We start from the raw sequence: 27,006 nt of genomic DNA on the forward strand, positions 1-27,006 counted from the left end.
AATGACATTTCTTTTAGAAGGACTGAGTGTTTGTGTGCCTAAAAACCACGACCTACTTCATAATTGGCTAATACCTTCAGTATGAACAAACTTTTTAAGTATAAACTGCTGTATGTGAGGCTATTTCTTTTATTAGTATTTCATGTAGGGCATGTTTATAAATATTTGAGAAAATTCTATCAGAATGTCAACCTTTTTTATATCCTAAAATAGGCAAATACTAATTAAAACAAAATGGTCTGGGGGATTGAATTACCCTATACTGACCTCCATTTTTCTCATCATCTTGTTAATGCAGTTCTTACTGAAATTAACATTTGTCTGAACTGTTCAAGAGTAAATTTAAAAAAATCAAAGTTTGCATTTTATATCATTCATTTACTTTACATATACAATCAAAGCACTCTAACAGGATACAGATCGGTGTTTTTACTAATATAGGTGTATGTCGACTTTCTTTTATAGGGGAGATTTGCTTCAAAGAATTATACAAAAAGCTGGCATAAATATGACCACTCACAAAATGTATTTAAATAAGTAAATAATATGGAAAAATACAACACAAATATGTAATGAATATTTGAAAACCCTGGTTTCTGAAGAGTTTAGATAGGGATTGTTTACATTATAATCTACTTGGTATTTCTTTAAATACCAATGTATCCCAAAATAATTATTCGATTCACATGCTTTTCTCTGAAACATATTTGCTTATGTAATTTTTTTTTTTTTTTTTTTTGAGACGGAGTCTCACTCTGACGCCCAGGCTGGAGTGCAGTGGCGCAATCTCGGCTCACTGCAAGCTCTGCCTCCCGAGTTCACGCCATTCTCCTGCCTCAGCCTCTCCGAGTAGCTGGGACTACAGGCGTCCGCCACCATGCCCGGCCAATTTTTTTTTGTATTTTCAGTAGAGACGGGGTTTCACCGTGGTCTCGATCTCCTGACCTCGTGATCCGCCCGCCTCAGCCTCCCAAAGTGCTGGGATTACAAGTGTGAGCCACCGTGCCTGGCCTGCTTTATGTAATTTATTTAAAGACTCAGATAACCAGAATGAATTCAACCTAACGCAAGGATTAAAAGAATGTAAGAGATTTGTCCAAGATCTGGGAATAAATTGAATCCTTCCTACTCCTTTTCATCAGAAGCCCTCGCCTCTATGAAGACAGATGGGAGCTCCATCTACATTCAGGCAGGAAGGCCACTCAACTAAAGTTTAAAGTTTTACAGGGAAAACTCCTACAGCTTGCTTTAGGAGGGAAGGGTGGAGAACATTCTGTTTTACAGGACACTCCACCCTCAGCTATATCCCCTTGATTAATTATGTAACCAGATCTCCTTCATCAACTTACCAATCAGGTAATGGCAGGTATTTCTGATGCTTGGTATGGGGTCTGAGTGAGGAGGGTCCTAAGAATATTACTTATGCAGCTGTTTTGCATAGCATTAAAGTGAAAAGCTTTAACTTGCAGTACAAGTTAACATTTGTTCCAGACTTTTTTTAAAAAAACTATTACTTTAGCATGTAAGTCTTATAGACATAAATCCTGTCTACTGGTACATTATAAAGTCTTAGAAAAGTCAGTGATTATATACAGGAAAGTAGATAAAGGAGAAATTTCAAGTGCATAAGAACAAGCAAAAAGGTCTTCGTAAGTTATTAGAAACTATTAGCATTTTAGTATAAATAACTGGTGAATACAGCAAAATGAATAATTTGTGGTTAGTATAAATCAGCTAAATTCTTGCAATGCACAACTAACTACACATATTCTTCAGCCCACGGAGGCCATACAATGGAGATTTGGGATTCTTTGTTTTCAAATTGGAGAAGTGCAGAAACTTTGAATCTTTTTAAATTTATCTTCCATCTGTTTCCTGTAATATCGAGATTTAGAGCAAGGTCTAAAGCTTTATCTTACGTAAAAGCTGGGTGCCTAGTATGTCTCTGTCCTGACCTCCCATGGAAACAATTATCAGGCTTCAGATATTTTGGCTCTCAATTGTTTAACTTGAAAGTACATGGCTATTTATTTTTGCACTTATTTTTTGTTTTTATTGTGCAATTTTTCAACATATGGCAAAGTTGAAAGAATATCACAAATGTTTGTATACCTTTCATAATTGTGTATATGTATATATGTGTGTGTATATATATGTATATATGTATATGTGTGTGTGTGTGTGTATATATATATGAATGTTGCAGCATGCATTTCCTGAGAATAAGGATCTTCTCTTACATAACCACAATACCTCTATCACCTGTAAAATCCCGATTCCAGGACACAACATAGATAAATTAAATAAAAATTTCTGTAGTGGAGCCAAGGATCAGTAATTTTTACAGTTCTCAAGTGACTACAATATGCAACAAATGTTGAGAACCACTGTCCACACATTAATTAAATTTGTTAAATATTTTCAGTAAAGAATACATTTTGTTTCTTAATATGAATAAGAATGATAGCCTTTTAAAGTTTAGCAAATCTAAATTATATATTTTAGGTCAGCATTACCTTTCCTTAAGCTGTTCTTATCAAGTTAATAATTTTCTTTGTTAAATAAATGTATTTTACCTTAATTTCAGTTTCTTCTATATCATGATTTAAAATGCAGAAAGTATGTATTGTTATGTAGATTCCAAATATATTTATCTCCAAAGTTAAATGGATTTTAGTAAAAATATTTATACACATATATTTTAATAAAATGTTTAATAAATTAGACATGAATCTTAGCATGTGAAACACAAAGCTTTTTTATAACTTTCCCAATAATCAAATTTCAAATTCGTGAGAATTAAAAGTCCGGAAAGAAAAAAAATCGAAATCCAAACTTACTGCATGTTAACATTTTAATAACGTACTTTCATGTGTTAAAAACCTAAATGTTTCTTACAACAAAGCATTATCCATAAGTGAATAAAAATAGTTTTGACTAATAACAAATTATTCCTATCTTGTAGTTTCTTTGTCAGAATTAAGATTAGCATTATCTATTAATTACGTCTCTGTGGCTTCTATGACACTGTTGTATCCAAGCAAGTAAAGAAGACATTAAGCATTTAGAAACAGCCCTTAGATGTCTATGTCTGTTCTTCAGTGTTAGGAGTAAAAGCAAGCAATGTGTAAACTGATTATTTTTAATAAATGAATCAGAACAGTTCAAAGTGAGGTAAGTTATACATTTTAGACTGGAGCAGAAATCACAAGACCCAGATTCTAGGCTATGATTAGCAGGGCACTTGATCTCTCTGGGCCTGAAGTTTCTCACCTGTTAAATGAAGGATTTAGTTATGCCAAAGGTCCCACACTTTCTCAGTTCACAGCATTCCTAGTGTCTCAGTAATTTTTTCATGGTGTTGCAAGCTAAAAGAAACACCTAACAGTTCCATTTATTAAACAGTTAAATCCAAACTTATGTTTGTCTATCCTAACAACTTAGTAGCTATTTAAAAAATAATATACATTAACATTTTTTATTCTTAATGGGATGTGCACATTGGGCACTTCATAACTTCTCAAACTTTGGAATAAACTTGGAAACCGCTACCCTCATTCCTGTTCTACAGTAATTTTCCCATAGTCCTTGTGTTTTATTACAGCAATTTACAAAAACACAGCCTCACAAAGATACAATGTCAAAAGGAATGAAGTACAATTTAATGTGTAGAAGTTCTGAACTACCTCAAGATAGTGGTTTGCATGGTGTCCAACTGATGTCACTGTGTTGGCCTTGAAAATTTAAAATATCCCATGATAGTGCCCCTGTGAGTTTGTTGTGGTGCTCCTGGGGTGCCTCAGTACACAGTTTAGGAAGCATGGACTACCCTTTGTAAAATACTTCATATAGCTACAATGTCTGTTCTAAACTGTAAAAGACAATTTTGAGGGCCTGAAATAAGGAGCTGCAGAATTGAAGAGGAGATTAAAAAGTGATACATGTTCAGTCTGCATGAAATACCCCTTCCTCCCCAGGTCACCTATAAAATGCCTACCTATGCCTCAAAACTCAGCTGAAGCTCCCTCAGGGTAACCTCCCCTTACCAAGTCAAATCCACCTATTATACATTCTCAGAGTATTCATTTCACAGTACTTGTCCCAGTTGTAATTATACATTCATTTGTGTAACTATCTGGTTAATTCTTGTCTCTCTCATTAGAATGTAAGCTCTAAGAGGAAAGAACATGTCTGATATCACTACTGTAACCCACAGTGTCTGGTATATTATAGGGGCTAAAATCTTGCTTAGTGAAATGAACTGTGATAGAATAGGTTTAGCATTCATTTTCATTATTTTCTTTTATTCAAGAACAGCTGATATTTATAATAGCATTCCTAAAACATTTTTCTCATACTATTTCGCAGGAGAAAGAAACCCATACACATACAGCTGCATCTGAAACCTCAGAAAGTAGGCTCAACCCAGTTGATTAAAAGGATGTTCTTTGCATAAGGTAATCAAATGTTCACTGACTCTTATAGCCAAATTGTTATGAGAAAAAAATTATGTAACTACAAAAAAAAAAAAAAACTGCTAACAAAAAAGTTTTTAAATCTTAGCAGATGGCCACAAACCATACTTTGAGAACCATCTTCCACAGTGCCCATACAGGAAGTTTCTAGATAATGGCAGCTCATTTTTTTAAAAATGGCACTACACTATACTGTATTCACATGCTAGCAAAACTGTTAAGGTAAGTTCATGTCACTATTAAAATAAAATGAATTCTGGGAATTTTGTTGATATTCAATTTTCATCTTAATTATGCAAAGATCTATTACTTAACTAAGACTATGTAACATAATACAGCATATGACTTCTGGATAATGAAAATAATCCTAAAGTTAAACATAAAAAAAAAAAGGGTATGAAAGTCAAAATAAGGTAGACAATGACTGTACCAAATAGCCAACAACCTTAAAAAGGGAAGGATTTTTTTAAATCACTAAATTAAGATTGGTTCATTGCATTTAGTATATCTCTTTTATGAAGAGGAGTTATAAGCTACAGAATCAATAAATTGTTTTGATATAAATTTTTCACCCTTAAAGTTCCTAGCTAGGAGGAAATTATTCTTTTACACTTACACGTTTTAGATAGAATGGCTATGAGTAAGCACAGATAAATGAAGAAATTAAAGAGAAGGGAAAATGGAGATGGTTGATTCTGCCTCTGCAACTGCTAATTCATAAACATCAAACTTTCCCAGTGTACACTGTCTTCTTTGGGAATTTGCTCCATCTTTTTCCTTAAACTGAAAGCTGGCTTACTGAGGCTATCACTTTCCTATAAGTTCTCCCCAATACTGCCTAATTATTTTCTCTTATCACACACCCAGGATATAGGGTGGGTGTCCATCTACTTCCTTGTTGTCACTTCCCAGATCACTTTTACTTTATGCTCTTCTAAAATTAAAACAAAGATCATCGACCACAAAACACAGTTGTTCTTTTGTAGCTCATGCTAGAATACCCTCTTTATTACATCTCCTTCATCTTTCTGATCCAAAATTTAGTAGCCTACTATTATCTCACCCACCGTCCTTCTTTCCTCCAGCTATGGTAGAGAACTGCTCCTCCAACTCTGTGTACATTTGAATCACCTGGGAGTTCTTGTGAACTTCGGGTTCTGGTTTAATAAGGACACCCAAAGAGTCTGCATTTCTTGTAACTCTCATAAGAAGCTGTGGAGTACTCTGAATAGCAAAGCACTGTAAGTGCTGTTTCTGTTAGTATCTAATCTATTAGTCCTAATCTCCCATTTATGCTTCGGCACTCATTCCCTCCTGCTTTCACTATCTTAGTATCTATCATTCCTTCACTGTTCCCTCAGATTCCCTACATAGTTTATCTCTACCCCCTCTAAGCTGCTCAGTATCGCCCATTAAAGAACTAAACCAAAACTAGAAAACCCTCATTTAACCCTTCACTCCCCCTACATACCATCTGATATGTCTCTCATCCACAATTAAACTTGGAAGAAGAATTGTCTGCTTGAGGATGCCATTTCGTCATCTTCAACTCAATCCTGTACCCATTTCAATGTTATTTGCAGGCCCGTTACCCCACCAACACTGCATTCATGAAAGTCGTCAATGACTACACATTGAGAAGACAAGAATGACATTTTCAGTTCTCATCTAATTTGAATTTCTCAACAGCATTCAATATTGTTAATTACTCCCAATATTTTTCCACATGGTCCTCCATGACACAACACATAATAGTCCCCTTATTATCTATTTTCCTGTCTATTGTAAAGACTTCCCCCACTCCCCCCCAAAAAGGTCAAGGAAATTCCTAGCCTTCAAGTCTCAACTCAAATCTGGCCTTCTTAAGTCTCCCCAACTAGGAAAATATACAGTCCCATTGGTTGTCTACCAGTTAATTGTAATCCTTAGCCACAAGTTAGCTGACCCACCGTCTCTCAAACAGGTGAAGTTAAGCTCAGTATTTGGCATATCTTGATATACTTTGTACAGTCTAACTACAATGAGTTTGCCTATGCACGAAGATGGCTACCGGCGGGGGGCGTCCTTACGTCCTACGTCATCACGTGCCGGGATGAGGGTGGGGCCCTCAAGGAAGATGGAATGGAATCCAGATGGGCGGGGGCAAGCAGGACGGGGCGGGGCTACGCGGGATCTGGGCGGGGCGGGGCCGGTGAGGGGTCGGGGGTGCTCCTGCTATTCAGCCGGTGCGCGCGGCGGCGGGAGGCAGTGGCTGGGGAGTCCCCTAGACGCTCTGTTCCGAGAGCGTGCCTCGGACCGCCAGCTCAGACCAGGGGCAGCCGTGTAGCCGAACGGAAGCTGGGAGCAGCCGGGACTGGTGGCCGGCGCCCGAGCTCCGCAGGCGGGAAGCACCCAGGATTTGGGAAGTCCCGGGAGCAGCGCGGCCGCGCCTCCCTCACCCAAGGGGCCGCGGCGACGGTCACGGGGCGCGGCGCCACCGTGCGCGACCCAGGCCAGGATTCTAAATAGACGGCCCAGGCTCCTCCTCCGCCGAGGCCGCCTCACCTGCGGGCATTGCCGCGCCGCCTCCGCCGGCGTAGACGGCACCTGCGCCGCCTTGCTCGCGGGTCTCCGCCCCTCGCCCCCCCTCAGTGCGCCAGGCCCAGGCAGCTCACCTGTACTGGCGCGGGCTGCGGAAGCCTGCGGGAGCCGAGGCGCCGAGGCGCGGCGCCCACGCCACTGTCCGGAGAGGACGCAGGTGGAGCGGGCGCGGCTTCGCGGAACCCGGCGCCGGCCGCCGCAGTCGTCCCAGCCTACACCGGGTTCCGGGGACCCGGCCGCCAGTGCCCGGGGAGTAGCCGCCGCCGTCGGCTGGGCACCATGAACAGCAGCAGCGCCAACATCACCTACGCCAGTCGCAAGCGGCGGAAGCCGGTGCAGAAAACGTGAGTGTCCCGAGCGCGTCCTCATCGCGGGGGCTCGGCGCTCAGGCACGCGGGTGCAGGAGGCAGCCCCACCCCGCCCCCAAATCCCTGCGATCCTGGGATTAGGTCCATTCCCGGCACTGCCCGTGGAATCGAGATTTGGAGGCCGGTTGGGAGACAGAGGACTTGGATTCTCCCGTTTTCAATGATTGCACTTTAAAAATTGTCCTCCCACCCATCCTCTTCCCCCGCACCAGTGCATACACACCCTCTCACATTTGCAACTTTGTTCTCTCTGATTTGGCCCTGATTTGTTGACAGCTCTGATCTGCCTTGGGCTAATGGATTAGTTAGTATAAACCTGTCTTGAAATCTCCTTCCACTTTTAATATCCGCATGGGTTAGGTTAGAGGACGGTCTTAATTCTCGTTCTTCGTAGAGTTTGGTAGGGCGAGGTGTTTTAAAGAGCTAAACATATGCTGACTTTTACGAAGGGGCTGAGTGCCTCTAAAGGTACTTTTTGGTCCCCACCCACTGGCTTTGTGTTGCGCTCTTATTTACTTATTTGGCAGCAATTTTGTAGCGTTCATCGTGACCATATCGGTAAAGTGGATAGAAGTGGTAGCAGGTGGGAGTGGATGCAACGGACAGGATACGGTGGAGGATTTGTATTCTTCAGACATCTTTTTCGGAAGCTTGCCTATCACTTCTGGGGTGGCTTTAGGGTCTGTAAAATAAAAGATTTAGAACTGCATTTGAGAGAGGTTTTCATTCTTAACATCTACCTCTAATTCTTTTCCCCTTCAAAGTTTTCTTCTAGTTGAGTGAGTACAAACTTGCTTTTGTCGTTGTCGGTTGATTTTGGTGGAATATTTGTGTGAGATGGCAAATTTTTTGTGCATGTCAGAAAAAACTATCCGTGCTCAAAACATTTCCTGTTGTGAGGTGGTTGTATTCATGTGTTTATTCCAATTTTTTTATTTCTAGATCTCTGAGTTACTTGACCTACATGTGTTTCAAGTTTTCATAAACAATTTTAAGAACTCTTAAACGTCCTCAGACCAAATCAGAAGTGTGCATTTTGCTTAGACTCCAACTATCACTAATGGGAACCAGAAAAATAACACTTTAAGATTTATATTTAAAACCAGTTATTGGTTTAAAGTTTCATTCTAAAATTTTAATTTCCTTTCAGAATTTCAGTTATCATAGTTCTTCAGAACTATACTTATGAATTGGCATTAACAGAGGATGATAATCTATAAATAGACTGATTAAAATTTGGGAGTTTTATGGTACAGTATGTCTTAAGGGAATATTGTCAAACCAGCAGTTTTCTACCTTGGCAGTTTGAGACATCGGTTTATAATACTTTTAATTTTGTAGAATGGTTTCTTATATTAAAGTATGTTTGTCTTATTTGACATTGTCCTTGATGGTTAAAGTTGGGAGGCATCCCAAATGTCTGTTCTGTGTGTTTATTAATACAATCATACACTTAGCATCATATATAATAGGGATGTCATGGGTTTTATGTGTATGATGACAAAACATGACGATCTCCCTGATGTGTTTTTAAGATACTGGGTTTCAGTTAGGGTGTTATCAAAGGACCTGGATGGCTTTGTAAACAAAAACAAATGCCATAATTTTGTATTCATTCTACAGTTTAACATTTATGGATTTTAGTTATTTTGTGTAAAATGTACTTTTTATTAGATTATCCTAATATTATACTTACTTAGTCTTTAATATACTTGTATTAATTCCCTATAATATAACAAAAGTATTTTTTCCATTCACCCACATTTTATTTTGTTAGCGTAGATGTTTATCAGATCTCTACTGAGCACCGTATATTGCTTCTAATCATACAAATGCCTTAAATATCACCAGCTTGCTCTGAAAGAAAAGGCTAGTGCTGGCATTTTCATTATCAAGTGAAAGTGTTTATATAAATTATTTTTACCTGAATGAAAAATTGTTAACTTTATAATGCAGTTAATCAAAGTTTATTTTAGAAATGAAGTCATTAAACCTGATATTAAATTTGAGTTTTAAAATTAAACTACCAGTTTCTGGCCTAATGAGCCCCAAAACATGCCAACATTGGGGAAAATAGATCTTGTTTTGAGCTGAAAATGCTATCCAGACCTACTTAACTTTGACCTCTTAAATGAGAGCCATTTTATTTTATTTACAGATGAAATATGCTGTAGCATTATTATAGGACTGTTTAAGAAGACAGCCAATTAAATATAAATTTTATGGAATATAAGTATTCCATAAAATTTTGGAGTAAAGTAGGTGACAATTGTAACCTGAAGCTCTTTCAATCTTGAGTTGAATTTATTAAGAAAAATCAACCCCCCCTAGTGGCGGCTCTCACATTGAAAATTATCTTTATTAGTAGGAAATACATTTTAAATGTGTTCAATTTAATCCCACTGAAGTATCTCCAACATAGTAGACTCTCAGTAAATGTTTCCTGTCTTTTTGGAGTAATGAAAGTTGGGAAATTAAAGGCTCTGAAGCAACTTTACATCCAATTCATGTTCCTACCTTCAAGAAGAAAATATCAAAGATAACTTTCATTAAAGAATCTACTATAACTTTGCTTAGACTGTTGCCCCGTACTTAGTAACCCTAATCAGAAAAAGAGAACAAATCCTGTGTTTATTTTATTCTCTTTGGAAATGAAAGTGTTTATTTATTTTGTCTCATGAAGAGAGTCGAAAAGGCCATTATAGAATTAAATAGAATGTTTTTCCCTAGTGATAATTTTGGATATGTTTGTGCATTTTTAAGGTTTTAATCATAAAGAAAAAGTTGTAATGGATTTCAGCTTACCTGTACATAGAAAGTTAGCACTGAATGTTGGCAAATAATAGGTGTTGAGAAAAGGGGATCTACACTTTAAAATGATACCAGCTGTAGTGGTGATTAAGCCATTATGAAGTGTCAGAACTGGAAGTCACTTCTGAGCCTTAGCTGATCCCTCTTTAAAATACATACTGATAAAAACTTTTACTTTTATTAACATATTAATAATAATATATAAAAGCATCGTCTGTCTTGCTATTCATTCTTTTTAAATGTCATGAATTTCATATATGTAATACTGAATTGTATTACTTACATCATACTCATTAAATGTTTTATATAAATTTATGGTGCCATTTTTAAAATAGCATCTAAAATAAAAGAATGGGTCTTTTCATTTACACAATTATTTCTCCATCATTTTTCTTTCCAATAACTTGATTTAGATAGCATATACATAGTAGTTATGGACACTTGCTTATTAGAACTATGAAATGAAGTAAGTGAAAGTGTTTAGTTATAGGTAACATTAAATGGCAAAAAGGGGAAACAGGTATAAGTTGAAAGCACTGGATCTAAACTAAAAAATGAGGTGTAGTTTCTTCACTGTGTTATAGATCTGGGCAAGTTTCTTGACCAATAAAGCAGGACAGTCAGCACCTGTACTGCTACTCTCACAACTAAAACAGAACAACAACAACAACAAAAATATATATATATATATATAAACTGTGAAGACTGCTAAAGGTATAAATGAAACAGAAAGATAAATTCTATTCTTTTAGCTTACGTTATCACAGAACAATCAATTCTCCCGTGGAACAGTAAGAGGCAGTATACGATTATGTTGTCAATTACGGCTACAGCTGAAATATGCTACTTCACTGGTGAATAAATTTACATAGTACGTGCTTACTCATGTATTTAATTAAGACAGTTACTTAGAAGTAAATACCATACAAATCTTTTACAACAGTACCTTTCTACTTTTATGCTTCTTTTAAAATTGATACTTTGCTAGTGGCTTAATATGACAAAAGATGACTGTTTATTAGCACTTACTCTGATACAAGCTTGCCCAGTTCTTTACATCATTTTTTTCATTTTTATAATAGTACTAAAGAAAGGTAGTATTATTTAAGTTTATAGATAGGGAACTGAGATTCAAATTCAGAGTTGCTCAGGTAATGAAAAAGAGTTTGGATATTGGATCCCAGGTCTTTTTGCTTCAAAGCTTGTGTTCTTACTGACTTGTGTTCGTACTGTCCAGGTGAACAGATTCAGTGATGCATACAGTACAGCCATATCCTAGGGATTTTCGCTGTTTCTTCTCAGTGTTATGGCTGAAATAAATTATTTGTTATTTCCCATACATAATTTGTACTTGCTCATCCCCATACTTGTGTTTTGCGTCCTTTCCTCTTAGAGTCTTTTCTCCTGTCTTACTGATTTGCTACCTACCTCCCTTCCTCTTTAAAACATTGTTTGTTTTTAAAGGCTGCATAATACTCTGTTGTACTAATATTCTATAATTTATTTAACTGTTTTTCTTTTGGGAGGAAATTTTATTCCCAATCATTTAATACTTTAATATTTCAGAGAATACCCTTGGGACATGTAAATTTTTATGCAAATTTATTTTTTTAGGAAAAAATTCCTGTAAGGGAATTTTGGGATAGAAAGTATGTGTTGTTTTAAGGTTGAACCAAATCATACACTCCAAGAGACAGTATCAAATTAAGAAAAATTTACTGATTACATTCCATCATCAATCTGGGGATGTGACTATATCTTTGCATTTTTGCTTTAAAAATATTATTGTCAACTTCATAGGCAAAAGTGTGGTTGGTGATTAAAGTTATATGTTGGGATTGTGGTTATGTATAGGAGAAGCACTTGTATTTGCAGATTTTCTACTTAGGGTGTCCTTTACGTATTCATTTGTTTTGTCTTACATTTTTCAGTCATCTTTTAGTTTGTTCTTTTTACTTCTTTCTATTGAAATATTGTTTTAAAATGTATTCCTATTAAATAATACTGGCAGATTTCAAAAGTCAATTATATATGTGGCACATCTTAAGTATAGCATGTGAGGCCTTATCTTTTGATGTCTTACTGTGGTAGTTAGGGATTTTAGTGCTCTCTTGTCTCACTTTAACCTTTTTCACCTTCCTCCATCCTCCCAATATATTTTATCACAATTTTGGATTATATACACATTAGCGTTGTATTATTTTTGACTGTATATTGTTTACTGTTTAGCTAAGTAATATACTGTGATTACATTTTCCTTCCTGTTCTATGCTATTATTGATTTCTTTTCTACCATCTTCCTGTTTATTTGCATCTGGGTTTAGCTGTCTCTTAGGTTCATCGGAGACAGAGTTTGTGTTTCTGGCTCCTGCTTTTCTCGTTTTGGTGTGGTTTTCTGGAAGAGAAGGGTAGTTGCAGAAAGCTAGGGATTCTACCGTCACAGAAACAGAAGTGTCTTGCCTGTATTTAAGACCTGGTTGAGATGCCACATCTCCGTGAACTCTTTTATAGCAGCTGTGTTACTGAGCAATATATTATGCTTGATTTTGCCATGTTACAAAATATATTTCCTTCTAGTAGGAAAAAGAATGTCTTTAAAGATAGGACTATCATTTGTCTTTGAAACTACCAGAGCTTCCCAGTACAGTACCATGCACTTAGTACATATTTGAGATGTACTAATTTAACAATTAACTACCACTTAAAATTTTTTTGGTAATGTTTTAGTGATTCTGGTAAGGCAGATACATTTTATGCGGGTTCAAGGGAGAATAAAAACGTGTATTTGTGTAGAAGAAGGGGGAAAGGGAAACAATGAGTTTTTCAGGATTATGGAACTAATAGTGGTTTCTAGGCCATATTTCATTTTCCTGATTTTCCCTGCTAATGTCTTGTGCCAGAAACTATGCTGTTTATATCTCATCATCTCTCCTCAGGTATAGCAAACAAAAGGGAAAGGAAAGAACTCATCACAATTATAGGGCAGCAGCAGGAGGGTGGCAGAAGACTTCTGACTCATTAAAAGTGGCTTCCAGCCAGAATTCGCAGAAGTTTTTGTAGATGTTTTTGACTCATATAGGGAAATAAAATATCCAGCTGTGTTCAGCCTAACAATGAAGTTGGGATCTATTTGTGCTATGTGTCACCTCCATTACATTAAGCTCATAGTTTATGACTGTAAATATTTGAAATTTATATTCAGAGATAAATACGGATGCACTGAAGCTGGGGGAAGGAAATGAAGAATGAATGGGGTCAAGAGTTGGGCTTTATTGGGTGTAGGTAGTATGGTAGGGGGATTTTATTGAGGAATACTTCGGATTTCCTAGCTGTTGGATGGAGAGTAGCACCATAGTTAGTGCTGAGAAGCGGGTGCCCAACTCCAGGGGAATGTGAATGAAAGGGCAGTCAGGTACAGGGACTGGAAATAAAGATAAACAAGTTATGGGTAAGTAGACCAAAGCAGTAAGAGTAGATTAAATCACCCCGAGGAAAAATCCGATAGAGCAAACTCAGTACTGTGAGAGGTAATCTCTTGTGAAAAAATGTCACTTTAATCTCATAGGATTACTGAAACCATATCTTTGCATGTCATTTTGAGGTTTTATAATGAATATTATATAAAACAGGTATATTTATGAGTAAACTTGGTTAATTTTTTCAGCTTTACTTCAAACACTGGCTACAAATGATGAGCCTTATAGACTTTTTTGATGGAGATGTTAAAAAGGCCTTCAAGATAGCATTCAAACTGGCATTGGGCATACTGTTGGGCCTGGTACCACCAGCAGTTAAAGCTTGCAGGGCTTCTAAACAGAAGCATGGCATTCAGTCAGCTGGAGTCTTGATTTCATAACAATTTTGATTACAGATTGGGACAAGATTTTTGAGGTAAAGGTTTCAAAAAATAGTAAGTTACTCCTTTGCCTGACCAACATCATACGGTCTATTTCAGGAGATGTTTGAACTCCAGAGCTCCCAAATCCAATCTTACAGGGATGTTTATTTATATTTCAAACTCTTTTCCTTAAATAATGGTTAGCAGTGTCCTTTCTTATAGATTCGAAGACAGTACAAAAGTAAAAATATTAGCATAATCCAAGTCAAGTGTAGTTAATGTAAGATTACTCTATTTTTAATTGTTCTGTGTATCTTCAAGATGTATGGACAGATATTAAATATTTTCACAAAATCTGTACATTTCTCACAAAATCAGTGAAAAGGTGGTTCAAATGCGTTACCTTTGTTAGCTTTAACAATCTGACATTTTAAAAGCTTCAAATCCAGTACATCTGAATTGTTAAGTGCAGAGGGTACTTCTTAGCCCTGACCTTAATTCCTCTATGTATTTGACTTTCTTCTGTGACCTCCAAAATATTCTACCCTGGTTTTTTTCCTATCATTTCTCCTCTGTGTCTATGCCTCTTCCATAGCCCTATACCTAAATGTTGGTATTACTGAGGTCTATCCTCAAGCCACTTTTTTCCTTTTCTGGTACAGCTGTCATTAGGAAGTGTAGTTGTTCTTCCAAGCTACAAATCGCAGAACCATTTGCAACCTTTCCTCACTCAATGGTTTCCTCTTCCTTACTTCCTATAGTGAGTTAGTTTAGTTCAGTGAACATTTGAGTCTGGCTTAAATCTCTCTTCAAGACAGTCCTTTCTTAGCCTCACTGTCAGTGCCTTTGGTCAGGTTGTGATCATTTCTTTTTTTGGCACTTTTGGTCAGCAAACATTAATTGAGAGTCCACTCTGTTATGCTGGGCATTAAGGATACAAAAATGATTTAAGCTTACATAGAAATAAGGGTGTTAGGCAAACAAGTATAAGCAATTATGTTCCTTGACAATGGAAATTTGCTGTCATATTAAACATTTTACAAGACACATAGTAATACATTGGAAATGTAGACAATTTTGCATTATGAGAAGCAAGCCTCAGAATCTAGTGTGAGGCTGAATATTGCAAAGAGCCAGCACAAGACAGGCAGCAGTACCACATAGAGGGATGCCTTTATGTTACTATTAGTTCTCCCTATGTCATAGCATGTTGCCTTGTTTCAGTGTTTGTGTCACTCTCTTCTCTCCAGTGTTTCATAATCATTACTGGAAAGCTACCAAGAGTGCAGGACTGGATTGTATACACATTTTCTATTTATGTGAAGTTGTTTGTATGGAATATTCCTTAATGGAATCATTATATTAGACATTTGTATAAGAAGTCAAATGGGGCAGAGTTGCTAATCGATTGTGAGGTACGTCTGGGAGGACTTCATGAAAGTGATCTACTTGAGTGGGGACTTGAACCCAATGGGACATAACAAGGAGGTTGTATGAAAGCACTAAACCACATGTTGTAACTGTAAGTAATTTCTTAGCTCTGGGGTAGAATAGACAAAAACGGCTTCGATAGAAGAAATGAAGCCAGGGGTAGATGAAGCTAGAAAGATCATGAAGGATTTTGTGTGCTAAGCTAAGGAACATGGACAGTTCAGAGCTACTGAAGGATTTTAATCAGAGGAGTGACATAGTCAGATTTATGTTTTAGAAAGAAGTTCCTGGCGTCCCAGAATCCTAACTTCAGTGAACCCTGCCCTGCTTTCTGTATTCTCTATCACCAGAGTCAGCTTGGTGAAACACAGGCTGATCTTGTAAATCTCAGCTCACCACTTGAGAACAGATGCCTAAGTCTGATTTCTACCGTTACTTTGCTGTCCCCTCTATCTTGAACATTTTTGCATCAGACACCCACATAGCTCACTTCATTTTACTCATGTCTGCCCTGAAACATCACATCAGAGAGACCTTCCTAGGCTATCCAAACCAGCATCACGTCTGTCACCCCTTAGTTTCTTACCTTGCTTTATTTTTCTTCTTAGCACTCACTCGCCCTAAAAGTTATATGTTTATTTATTTCTCCATCCTCCCGCTAGAATGTAAGCTCCATGACAACATGAGCTTTTGTATATTTTGTTCACCTGTAAGTGTTCTGTGCTGGGCACTTGATAGGTGTTCAGTATTTGTTGAAAGAATGTGGCCCCAACCGTCTTTCTTCTTTTCTCTCTTTCACCCTGTGCTTCTCCCTTCAGATGGGGGAGTTCTTACAGTTCACCAATCCTTAGTTATGCCTCTTCATGAAACGCTGTCCCTCACTCAAGATCCATCTCAGATACCACCTTTTCTGTAAAATCTTTTTTCAAGCAGTTGCTGCTTCTGCTTAGCTCCCATAACACTTTTTGAATAGTTAGGAGAAAAGTGTTTACCTGGGCTGTCCAAGATGTGATGGATATAAATAAATACTTGTCAGCAAGTTATTAATTAACCAGTAGAGAATTACACAATGAGGTAGACAAGCATTATAGATAAAGTTTGAAATTCGTTGGTTAAGTGGAGAAATGAACTAATTAGGTGTGACTTGAAATTTGTTTGTAAATGCAGTATGATTAGGGGAAAATAGCTAGGGGAACCATCACCAATTTCTATTATATACACAGTTGTACAGACAATCTGGAGACGGTATCTGTTGATACATACATAAACACACACACACACACACACACACACACACACACACCATTTTACTGATGTATTACCGTTTTTGTAGAAGTATTTACTTTTCATCTTCTTTCTGCCTAAAGTATTACTTCTCCACATACATCATTGAAAAGAAATTATCTAGAAATGTTTTGATTGGGTCATATTAATAGCACTATGCCCAGGCCGATTTCTACTTTACAAAAGCTGATATAATTCCATTTGAATTGTCAAAAATGTCTTTGTTGTAAGAAAACGCTGGGTAATTACTTTTCTGGCTAACAGGAAGGTGTAGAGGTATAAGGTATAAATTACTTTGGTTTTCCAGTTCAGCGTGGGTATCTGATGATCTTTAAATTCACTTTAAGTGATTAATGTCTGCTGTGAAATCCTGGCTGGGGTCTTCGTGTGAAGTTATTCAACTTTTCATTTCTGAACTCATGTTCCTCTTTGACCCATAAGTGTCTTTCTTCTCAGGTGAAAATCATGCTAAATTGTTTAGGGTTTCATTGAACTTTCTAATTGAGACACAAACTATGAAAGCTAATAATGAAGTATAATTATTGTCTACATGTAAAAGCAAAAGTTGCCGGTAATCGCCATTAACCTCCAATATTTGCCAACAAGAAATGTAAATAGGAAAAGTCAAATTTATTCTTCTTTTAATATTTGAGGACCACATTAGATGGCTGGAGGACCATCTGCAGGTGCCAGAGGGGCTTTGGGACATTATCTCTAATGAGTTGAAAGTAAATAAATACAGGAAGCTGGTGATATGAAGATGAATACTTTATTTAGGGTTGTCCCTGTTTATTGACAACATCAGTGATGCTGAGATGCTTCCTGTGGAAGATAGCAAAGGAAGTATGATTTTCATATAATTTATCACAAATTTCTCTTTTTTTTTCCACCAAACAATGGCTAATGCATTTGAGAGGGGAAAAAAATCCCAGTAGATCTGTTAATTGGGAATCACTATGCTACAAATGCATGAAGTATAAGCAAACATTTTCCTATGATGAGTTCATAAGCTTTTTAATGAAATATTAGGAAGAATTTAACCCATTCCCTTGTTTTTTCTTAAGATGTGAAAGGAAGATTTTAGAAAGACTTATGTAAACTTTAAGTAGACTTTAAAAGTTTGTTGTGTTAGAGAAATATTTGAGGAGATGTTATAATGCAATAGAAATTTTTGCTTTATATTTTTTAAAGGATTTTTTATGGTATTTTGTTTGTTTTTCAGAGTAAAGCCAATCCCGGCTGAAGGAATCAAGTCAAATCCTTCCAAGCGGCATAGAGACCGACTTAATACAGAGTTGGACCGTTTGGCTAGCCTGCTGCCTTTCCCACAAGATGTTATTAATAAGTTGGACAAACTTTCAGTTCTTAGGCTCAGCGTCAGTTACCTGAGAGCAAAGAGCTTCTTTGATGGTAAGACAGAAGGGTTTAATTTGTCTACAATAACTTATAAAAAATACTTGTATTAAATATAGCTGTTTCTGTGTTAATAACTACAAAAATTAGCCATATTTGGAAAATTTATTGCTGTATAGTAAAACTTCAGTGGCAAAGCCAGATTTGTAAGTCTTAAAAAATCAATTTTCCAGTTTTATTCACCCAACAGATGCAGCCACTGAAATGATGCATGGTATCATTCTTTGAAAATCATGTATTTAGAAGTTACGCTCAAATTGATTATGTCGAATTCCAGTTTCCCTTCTACTTCAATATTTAAAAGTCTCTTTTTTAAAAAAAAAAAAAAGAAAAGATAAAACACCATCTTGCTGGATTTTCTGTGTTTTCATAGACATGTCATTTTATTTATCCCTCCAAACTTATGTATAGTTCTAATCTTTTTTTTTTTTTTTTTTTTTTTGAGGCAGATTTTTGCTCTTGTTTCCCAGGCTTGAGTGCAATGGCACGGTCTTGGCTCACTACAACCTCTGACTCCCGGGTTCAAGCAATTCTCCTGCCTCAGCCTCCCAAGTAGCTGGGATTACAGGCGCCCACCACCACGCCCAGCTAATTTTTTGTATCTTTATTAGAGATGGGGTTTCGCTGTATTGGCCAGGCTACTCTCAAACTCCTGACCTCAGGTGATCCGCCCATCTCAGCCTCCCAAAGTGCTGGGATTACAGGCGTGAGCCACTGCGCCTGGCCTATTTCTAATATTTTACATTAATTGTATACCGACTGCAAGAAATATAATTAAAACATGTTTTTCACTAGAAAGAACATTTGATTGTAAGAGTCAATAGAATTTGATTTCATTCTCTATTGTGTCACTGAAAACTATTTGTCATTAACTAAACCAGGTAGCATCCCCGTAGCTCAGTTTTCTCAGCAGTAAAGGTTAGGGTTTTGAGCTAGGCGGCTGGATGATATTTGTTACCTTTAAATTGCAATGGAAGTTTTTGTTTGCAAATGATGTTTCAGTGTATTTTCTCATGTAAAATTAATTTTTGATTTATCTTTTATCGGTCTATAAGGCAGAAATAGATTTTTTAAGGAAATGGTCTTTTTAAAATGTCGTATAATTTTACTAACCATAGCAAGTTAATGATAAAATCTCAGTGGGCTATGTCAGTCAATGCTTCTCATACACTAATGTGCTTACAAATCACATAGGGATCTTGTTAAGATGCAGATTCTTGTTCAGTAGCTTTAGGTGTGTCCCTAGATTTTGCATGTCTAACGAGCTCCGAGATGATGCTGATCCTGCTAGTCTAGGTCACTAGGAAGTGCCTAGACAACACGTTTATAGATATTCGAATGGTAATTTGTGTTTAGAATATTGCAACAGTTAATTTCCCTTTAGATTTATGTTTACATAATCTGATGTGTTTCGTCTGAGCATCTTTTTATTTATTTGCTTGCTTGCTTGCCTGTCTTTCTTTTGGATAAAAGCTATTTAGTTTAACAGTTGTGGTCTGGGCAATATACAGATTTGAGGATAGTGATTTCAGGAAAGAGTATATATTTCAAAGTTTCATAGTACACAAATTTTCTCTGACCTATATAAAAAGTGTTTGAATTTTCAGTTGCCTCTGTACCAAACCCTTCATGTTGGGAGAAGAGTTACGCAGTATTCAGTGATGGTCTGTAAGTATGTGTGTATTAGCTATAGTCATTTAGCTGACATAGTTGGAACTAGAACTCAGGTTTCTAGATTCCTTATATTGTTTTTCCTGACCAAATAATACCTATTTTTTTCTGGGAACCGTTGCATAGCAAAGCACTGAGGATTTTTTCCTAGACCTGTGGTTCTTAAAAGTGTGGTATCCAGACAGGCAGCATCAGCATCACCTGGGAACTTGCTAGAAATGGTAATTATTGGGTCCAACCCTAGACCTATGGAATCTAAGGTGGTGGGACCCTTGGTGATAGGGCTAGATGCATGTTGAAGTTTAGGAGCCAGTGCTGTAGATTGTAACTTCAGGCCTCCTCCCAGCTTCACGGAATGCTGTCCTGATCCCTAGCATTTACTCACATGCTGTGCTTAGTGCTTGACCATGTGGTGGCAGATTCTGTGATGTGTAGGAAGACATGGTTGCCACCCTTAGAGATTCTGGAGTCTAGAAGCCAAGGAGGCATTATTCCCTGACTCTGATAAAGCTTTATTGACTCGAGTCATTTTACCTTTCCATTTCTTGTTCCTTTGTAATGGGGAATCAAATTATATATGTTAAAAGAAAAAAAAGTATAGGTTTTTCCTCTGTTTAGAAGTAGTACATATGTGTGTATCTAGACAGATAAATATAAATGTGTGTGTGAAACACACATATATAAACAGATATATTTCTATATTTAATGTCTACATTATGTGTGTATGTGTGTTCATGTATCTATACACACAGACACATACATGATTAGATATGAGTCCTATTATTCAATGCTTCAAGTAAAGGAGATCTCACAGTCTATCTTATAAAGAATGTCATAGTTTAACACAGGGTTCATCACAGAATTGTTAAAAACTTTTTTCTCAGCTCTTCATTAATGAGTTTGTCTATTTTTTATTCTGGTTCAGTGTATTTGACAGTAGGATCTTATTACCTATTTGCATGATTCCTTCATCAACTACATTATCATTATCTTTAACGTTAGATTCTTTTCAAACTGCATTGTGCATAAGAATTACCTAGAAAGCTTTCTAAAATGCAAATTCGGAGGCATGCCCCTGCTGATAACAAGTAAGTTCTGTGTAAAACCCAAGAATCAGTATTTTAACAAGCATGTTACAGAGTCTGAGGCAGTGATTTAGCCTAGCCTTGCTTATGCCCTGAACAAGTTAATTTTTGTTTCTTTGCCTTCAGAATGACAAATGCAAACATACAAAATTTAAAGAAGTCTATAAATATTTTTGCTTGTGTTTTAGTGGTGTACATTCAGCCTAAGCAGTTTCTTAGATTGTTTGATACAGAAACATACAGTTAGATGGAAAATGAAAATAATCAAGTTTTTTTTTTAATCCCCAAATTTCCTCCAGACTACCAGTGGTCTGGAAAGGCAATGCAACATTTCAGAGCACACAGAGAATGAAATTATAAGGGTAACCCGTATGAACTGAAAAAATGGTAGATGCAAACGAAGAGATTTGAAACATGCTAACAACAATGGTTAGGATTTTTGTGTGCAGTTGGACCCACTCTCCCACTATTAGGGAAACAGTATAGCGAAGCGAAGGGAAGCTCAAAGTGAATAACAGGATGCAAACAGGGGGTGTGTAAATTCCTGCGGAAAGAACAATATAAACGAGTAATCATACAATCTTGTTAGAAAGGAAACTCAAGTTTTACTGTAACAATAGATATTTTTCCAAGAAAATACATCTATTTATTGCAAGTTTAAATAATCCAACTTGGATGGATCTTCTTAAAGTTTGGAACCATGACTATACTGCTGCTGCTGTCTGAAAAGCAACACTAAAGTTTTAAGTACTACATTAATATTTATCCATTTCTAATTAATTAAAACATTTTGAAATATAACTTTAAAATACTTTAACAAGGCTTAGCAATTTTTCAGTTATAAAGTTGAAAATAGTTTCTGTGACATGATTTAAGCATTACATTTAAATATATTATCGCTGAGATGGAGGGTATTTTAAAAATTTAAATAACAATGATTACAATCAATAATAGTTTATTAATAGAGACTAGGATTTGGGTGGTTACAATCTAATCTTTGGAACTGGTTGATGTGAAGAGAAAGGATTGTTTCCTCCTATATCATGTCTCTCAGAATTGTTAAACAGTGTACATTGGGCTTGTTGATCAATCTAATCAGCATCATAATGTTTCATTCCTAATTTCAGCATATCTTTAATACAATTTTTAATGAGATTTCCTTACTATTTTTTGAAATTCCCATTATTATGTAAATATTTTGTTCAAATTATTCTGTTTTTATACAGCTACCCCGAAATTAAGAATTCGGGAATGACTACTTTTGTTTTCTGTTTACATACAAATGCCTAATGAGCCTGACAAAATGGAGCTTAGGGATCCGAGTTTCTGATTTCAAAGTCTTGCATTTGCAGCTGTCATAGGGAATAGTATTATTCTAGTTATTTTTAAAACAAGGTAATGTTAGGGAAAATCTAAGTCTTGAATCATTATACACGCTTAAAATAATCACCATTTTATAAAATGTAGAATTATTTACGTGTTAGAATATTTTCGTTCATTAAGCCTAAAAATGCTGTGGGAAGAGAGGATAATAGTTATATTATGTGATGATCTAACATTTATTTGACCCCATTGTTTATCATGGATCTTTCTTGACTTTATTTTAAATTAAAAATTACAAGTGCTCTGTTCTTGGTCTTCCTTTTGCAGATGCCTTAACAGTTCATTCCCAGTTCATTAGGTTTTCGAAAGAGAGCTATTGTGTTTATTCATCTTCAGCTTGTGCATTTCTCCGAATTTCAGTTGTTTGGTATCTCTCTAGACCAGAACATTATTCTTGAAAAACAAGTATATGTACATGTGTATATGCAAAGAACAAGCTTGAACAAGCAGTAAAAATGAATTAAGTAATGCACTTTTAAGTGTTGATGTTTTATAAAATCTAATAGATTTGTATGTCTGCTTTTTCATTCATGAGAATTCTATAATTTCATCTGCTTTGTTGTAATTTTAAAATTTCTGTGTGTCAAGTAATTTACCAAAGTTTCAGTATCATAGTATCATAGCAAATGTTATTTCTTAATTCTAGGACTATCCAAAGTAGGTTTGTTTGTGTAACAGTTTAGCACATTTGAAATCACCAAATAAAGTATTTGTTGAATTTGATTTACCCATGGCGTTATCCATCTTACATGGTGATTTAACTGTTATCTTTTTTCCTAATTCACATTTTAAAACATGAAACTCTAATTACAATATTCATGATAACTTTCATAGCTAAAACTATATAAATCTAGGTTCTTTTAAAATTTTAATTTATGGACTTCATACAATAAAACCCCCGCAGATTTAAACATGAATAAATACAAAGAATAGTAGCGCATTCTTATTGAATGAATATACAAATCCTGGCTCTCATTTAATATGTGACCTCTTTGGTTCAGGAATTTAATCTCTCTTTTCCTCAGATATCCCAATTTATAATATAAGATTTATTAGGTTATATGAATAAATGTAATACGATAGAACTTTATATAGGATACTTTTATCTCTGCTTTTGTTTGCTTTGACAAGTATTTTGAAGAACACAGTGACAAATATCTGAGATTCAAACAATCTAAACTCATTGCATCATATATTATGTATTTTGCTGCTTTCCTGTCTCTTTTAAATTTACTGATTTAATGGGTTTCTCTTTGATCATTACCTAGTCTTGCATGGCTCTAGAATCCTTGCTTATTTGGCCATGAACAGGTCGTTAGTCATGAATTTTTTTCTTTTTAGGGAGACTACCATGGGCTAACATTAAAATCACCAACTTTCAGCAATTTTACTTTTTTTAGAAAATTTTCAAATACAGACATTTAAAAATCTGTAGTTAAGTCTTAAGATATTTCGTGAGGGTTTGTGATCTGGTTAATGGAAATGTACACCTTCATGTTATAGTGTTTTATAAAACATATTTACATATAATATTAATTACATTGAAGTCTGAAGAAATTTTTATTTAGTAATATTTGTATATTATTTTTAAATCTTGCTCTTACAGCCTTTTGACTTTTTGATCAATGAATTTTAATGAGTAACTCAAATTCGTTTATTTGCTTATGGCTGGAGATTTAGATTTTAGAGTCATTATATCGTCAGAATAACATTTTAAGCCATTAAAGTGAATAAAATATTCCAGGGGGAGAACATGTAGAATAAGAGGAAAAGTACCAAAGATAAGATGTTTTAAGGATGAGCAGGGGTGGTAAAAAGTGAAATCTGTGGAGTATGAACGTATGCTAAGGTGATAATGAGTTGACTTAAGATACCTTCATTTGATGTGTTCTTAAATTGGAGAACCAGAGAGAAAACTGTACATGAAAATGAAAACTGAAATGAAATGAAAGTGTAAACTGAAATGAAATGAAAGTGTAAACTGAAATGAAATGAAAGTGTAAACTGAAATGAAATGAAAGTGCAAACTGAAATGAAATGAAAGTGTGTACAGAAAAATAATAACACTAGAGAAGGTGATTTCCGTTCCTTGTTTGTCCATAGAGGCCAAAAAGCCATTCATTTGTTAGCAGTGGGAGATTAAGAGGGAGACAAATATCTGGGCTCCATGGCTCATGCCTCTAATCCCAGCATTTTGAGAAGCCGAAGCAGGAGGACGGCTTGAATCCAGGAGTTCGAGACCAGCCAGGACAATGTAGTGAGACCTCGTCTCCACACAAAATAAAAAATTAGCTGGGCTTGGTGGTGCACTTCTGTATCCCAGTTACTCGTGAGGCTGAGGTGGGAAGATATTTTGAGCCCAGGATGTCAAGGCTGCATTGAGCCGTGATCGTGCCACTGAACTGTTTCACACACACACAAAAGACGGAGACAACTAGTCTGATGGGATTGGTTGACATAAAGAACCTTAATGAATTGTACATACTGAATTCTTCGTGTATTTTCTAGCCTGAAATTTTCTCACACAATTGTCATTTTTATAGAGCATTCTGTTGTCAGCTGGATTTTTTTTTTATCGTGTCTAATTTCTGTATTATGGAGACATTTCATCTCTTTATCTCAGCATGGTAGAGGGAGATTGTGTTTTGTGATTAAAGCACTGACAGCAGGAGCTGTGGATGCTAGTTCAGTTAATGAATCTTGTGTTTTTTGATAGACTTTAACCTCACTGTTCCACAGGGTCTTCCATCTTCTCAGCATGTTTGGTAATGATGCTTGCTTTCCCTGCTGTATTAGGTTTGTAGTAAATTAATCCTAAAAATGAGAGATCTGTGAAAAAATTTTATAATTAAAATTGTTACTGTTATGGAAATCATAGTTATTTCCTGCAGAATCCTGATATTTCACTTGTTTTAATGGAGAATTTTCTGTTTTTTTTTTGAATATGCATAAGGGCCTTTACCGACCTGGTATTAATATCAATTGAGAATCCCTTTGTTTAATTAATTTCATATTTTTGATTTAGAGATGGAAATTTGTTAATAAACTGTTTTTCCCCTTTTGATATAATACATAATAATTTACTTACGTATACTGTTTTCTTTTTTCGAAAATGGTACATATTCCAAATTTGGACACTTGGAAAAGTGTGATGGCTTGCTTTGGTGAGGATAGAAATTTTGGGCATTGTATGCTACTTGCTGTATTGGGATACATGTCAAATTTTGTGTTACTGTGCTATGTCTTAAGATAGGTGCTTCAGCTTTTGTGTTTGTAAAATTGTTATTATTTCCTGAAGACATTCACAATAATAACTGTGCTTAACAGCATGGAATGATAATTTTAAGAAGTATGAGGGAATTCAATCCAGAACATACGTGAGTTATTTTCTAAATCCTAAGGTTCTAAGTCTCTGTTTCTCAAAGAGTGGCACCTCATTCTCAGCATCACTGGGGAACTTGTTACCTATGCAAACTGTAGAGCCCTATCCTAGACCTACTGAATCAGAAATTCTAGAGGTGTGCTAAGCATTGTATTTTAAGCCTTCCAGGTGATTCTAATGTCTGTGAAAGTTTAAGGATCACTGCCCTCATTGGGTATTTACATTATGTTACTTAAAATGCAATTTAAATACTACCCTTGTATATATGAAAAGCTAATTGCAACTCATTCCCCACTGAAAAGGTCAATTAACTGCTCTTGTTCCATTAATGCAGAGATTTGTCATATAGTTATAGAGGAATTGTATAAAACTGAGTGCGTACCAATGAGTAACTGGAAGAATGTTAAACATCTTTGGAAGTCAGTTTTCATGTAAGAGTTTGGATAGAACAAACTTTTAAGGACTTTTTGAGCTGGAAAATGATGTTTCCTAGATTTGCTAAAAGTACAGTAACACTAGTTTCTCAACCTACAATCATAAATATATAAACTAACATTTGCATTTTAAGAAAATTGAATATTCTTCCATTCTACCATGGTGATTAGAAATTTGTAGGCAGAAAAACAGTAGTCTCTCAGTATAATTAGAAGCTACTAGACCTTGTAGACCTAATCTCTGTTTCCTAGGAATTTAGAATATAACATAGTTTTCTTTAGTTTCTTCCCTCCTTCCCTCAAAAGAACGCTTCTTTTACAAAAGAAAACAGTGTATTGGAGTGATACATGTATGTTTTACCAGTAGGTATGTAGCAGAAGCTCCTTTTAGGGTACACTTAATATATTATTTGGAAATACCCATCATAGCAGACTAAACTAAACTGGGAATGTTTTTCTTAAATTTAAGAAATACTGCATTACTTAACCCTTTCTAATTTATAAAAGTTTATGTGGTTGGTTGGATTTTATAAGTCATCGCTGTGCTCTCCTTTATGTGTACGTGAATATGGGAATGGAATTGAATTTTCCCTGCCAAAGTAGTAAAGGGGATGGTAAATATTATGAAATTAATTGAATTTATAGCAGCAGTTAGGGACTAAAAGGGGATATGCTTTCCCTGGCAAGACTTTTATCATGTCATCTTTCTGTTTAAATGCAAACTATAGTAACAAAATACAAAATATAGTTTACCACTATTCGGTATTCCTCATGAATTTTTTTTTCCTTGACCAATTCAAAGCATGTGGTATGAAGAGATTTGGCATTAGCGAGCAGGGGAAATCTGAGCT

The 27,006-nt window shown here is 35.9% G+C and overlaps 1 protein-coding gene across 1 annotated transcript in view; it reads left to right on the forward strand.

The window, feature by feature from the left end:
- The first annotated feature begins 6,681 nt into the window (after positions 1-6,681).
- AHR (aryl hydrocarbon receptor) overlaps positions 6,682-27,006 on the forward strand; it is a 47,671-nt gene continuing 27,346 nt past the window's right edge. The window contains exons 1-2 of the mRNA XM_030822184.1: positions 6,682-7,399; positions 18,010-18,197. Of these exons, the coding sequence (XP_030678044.1) occupies positions 7,335-7,399; positions 18,010-18,197 (253 nt within the window). The 5' untranslated portion in view covers positions 6,682-7,334. The remainder of the gene's footprint in view (positions 7,400-18,009; positions 18,198-27,006) is intronic.

Source organism: Nomascus leucogenys, chromosome 11 (genome assembly GCF_006542625.1).
Source record: "Nomascus leucogenys isolate Asia chromosome 11, Asia_NLE_v1, whole genome shotgun sequence".
Taxonomy (NCBI): Eukaryota; Metazoa; Chordata; class Mammalia; order Primates; family Hylobatidae; genus Nomascus; species Nomascus leucogenys.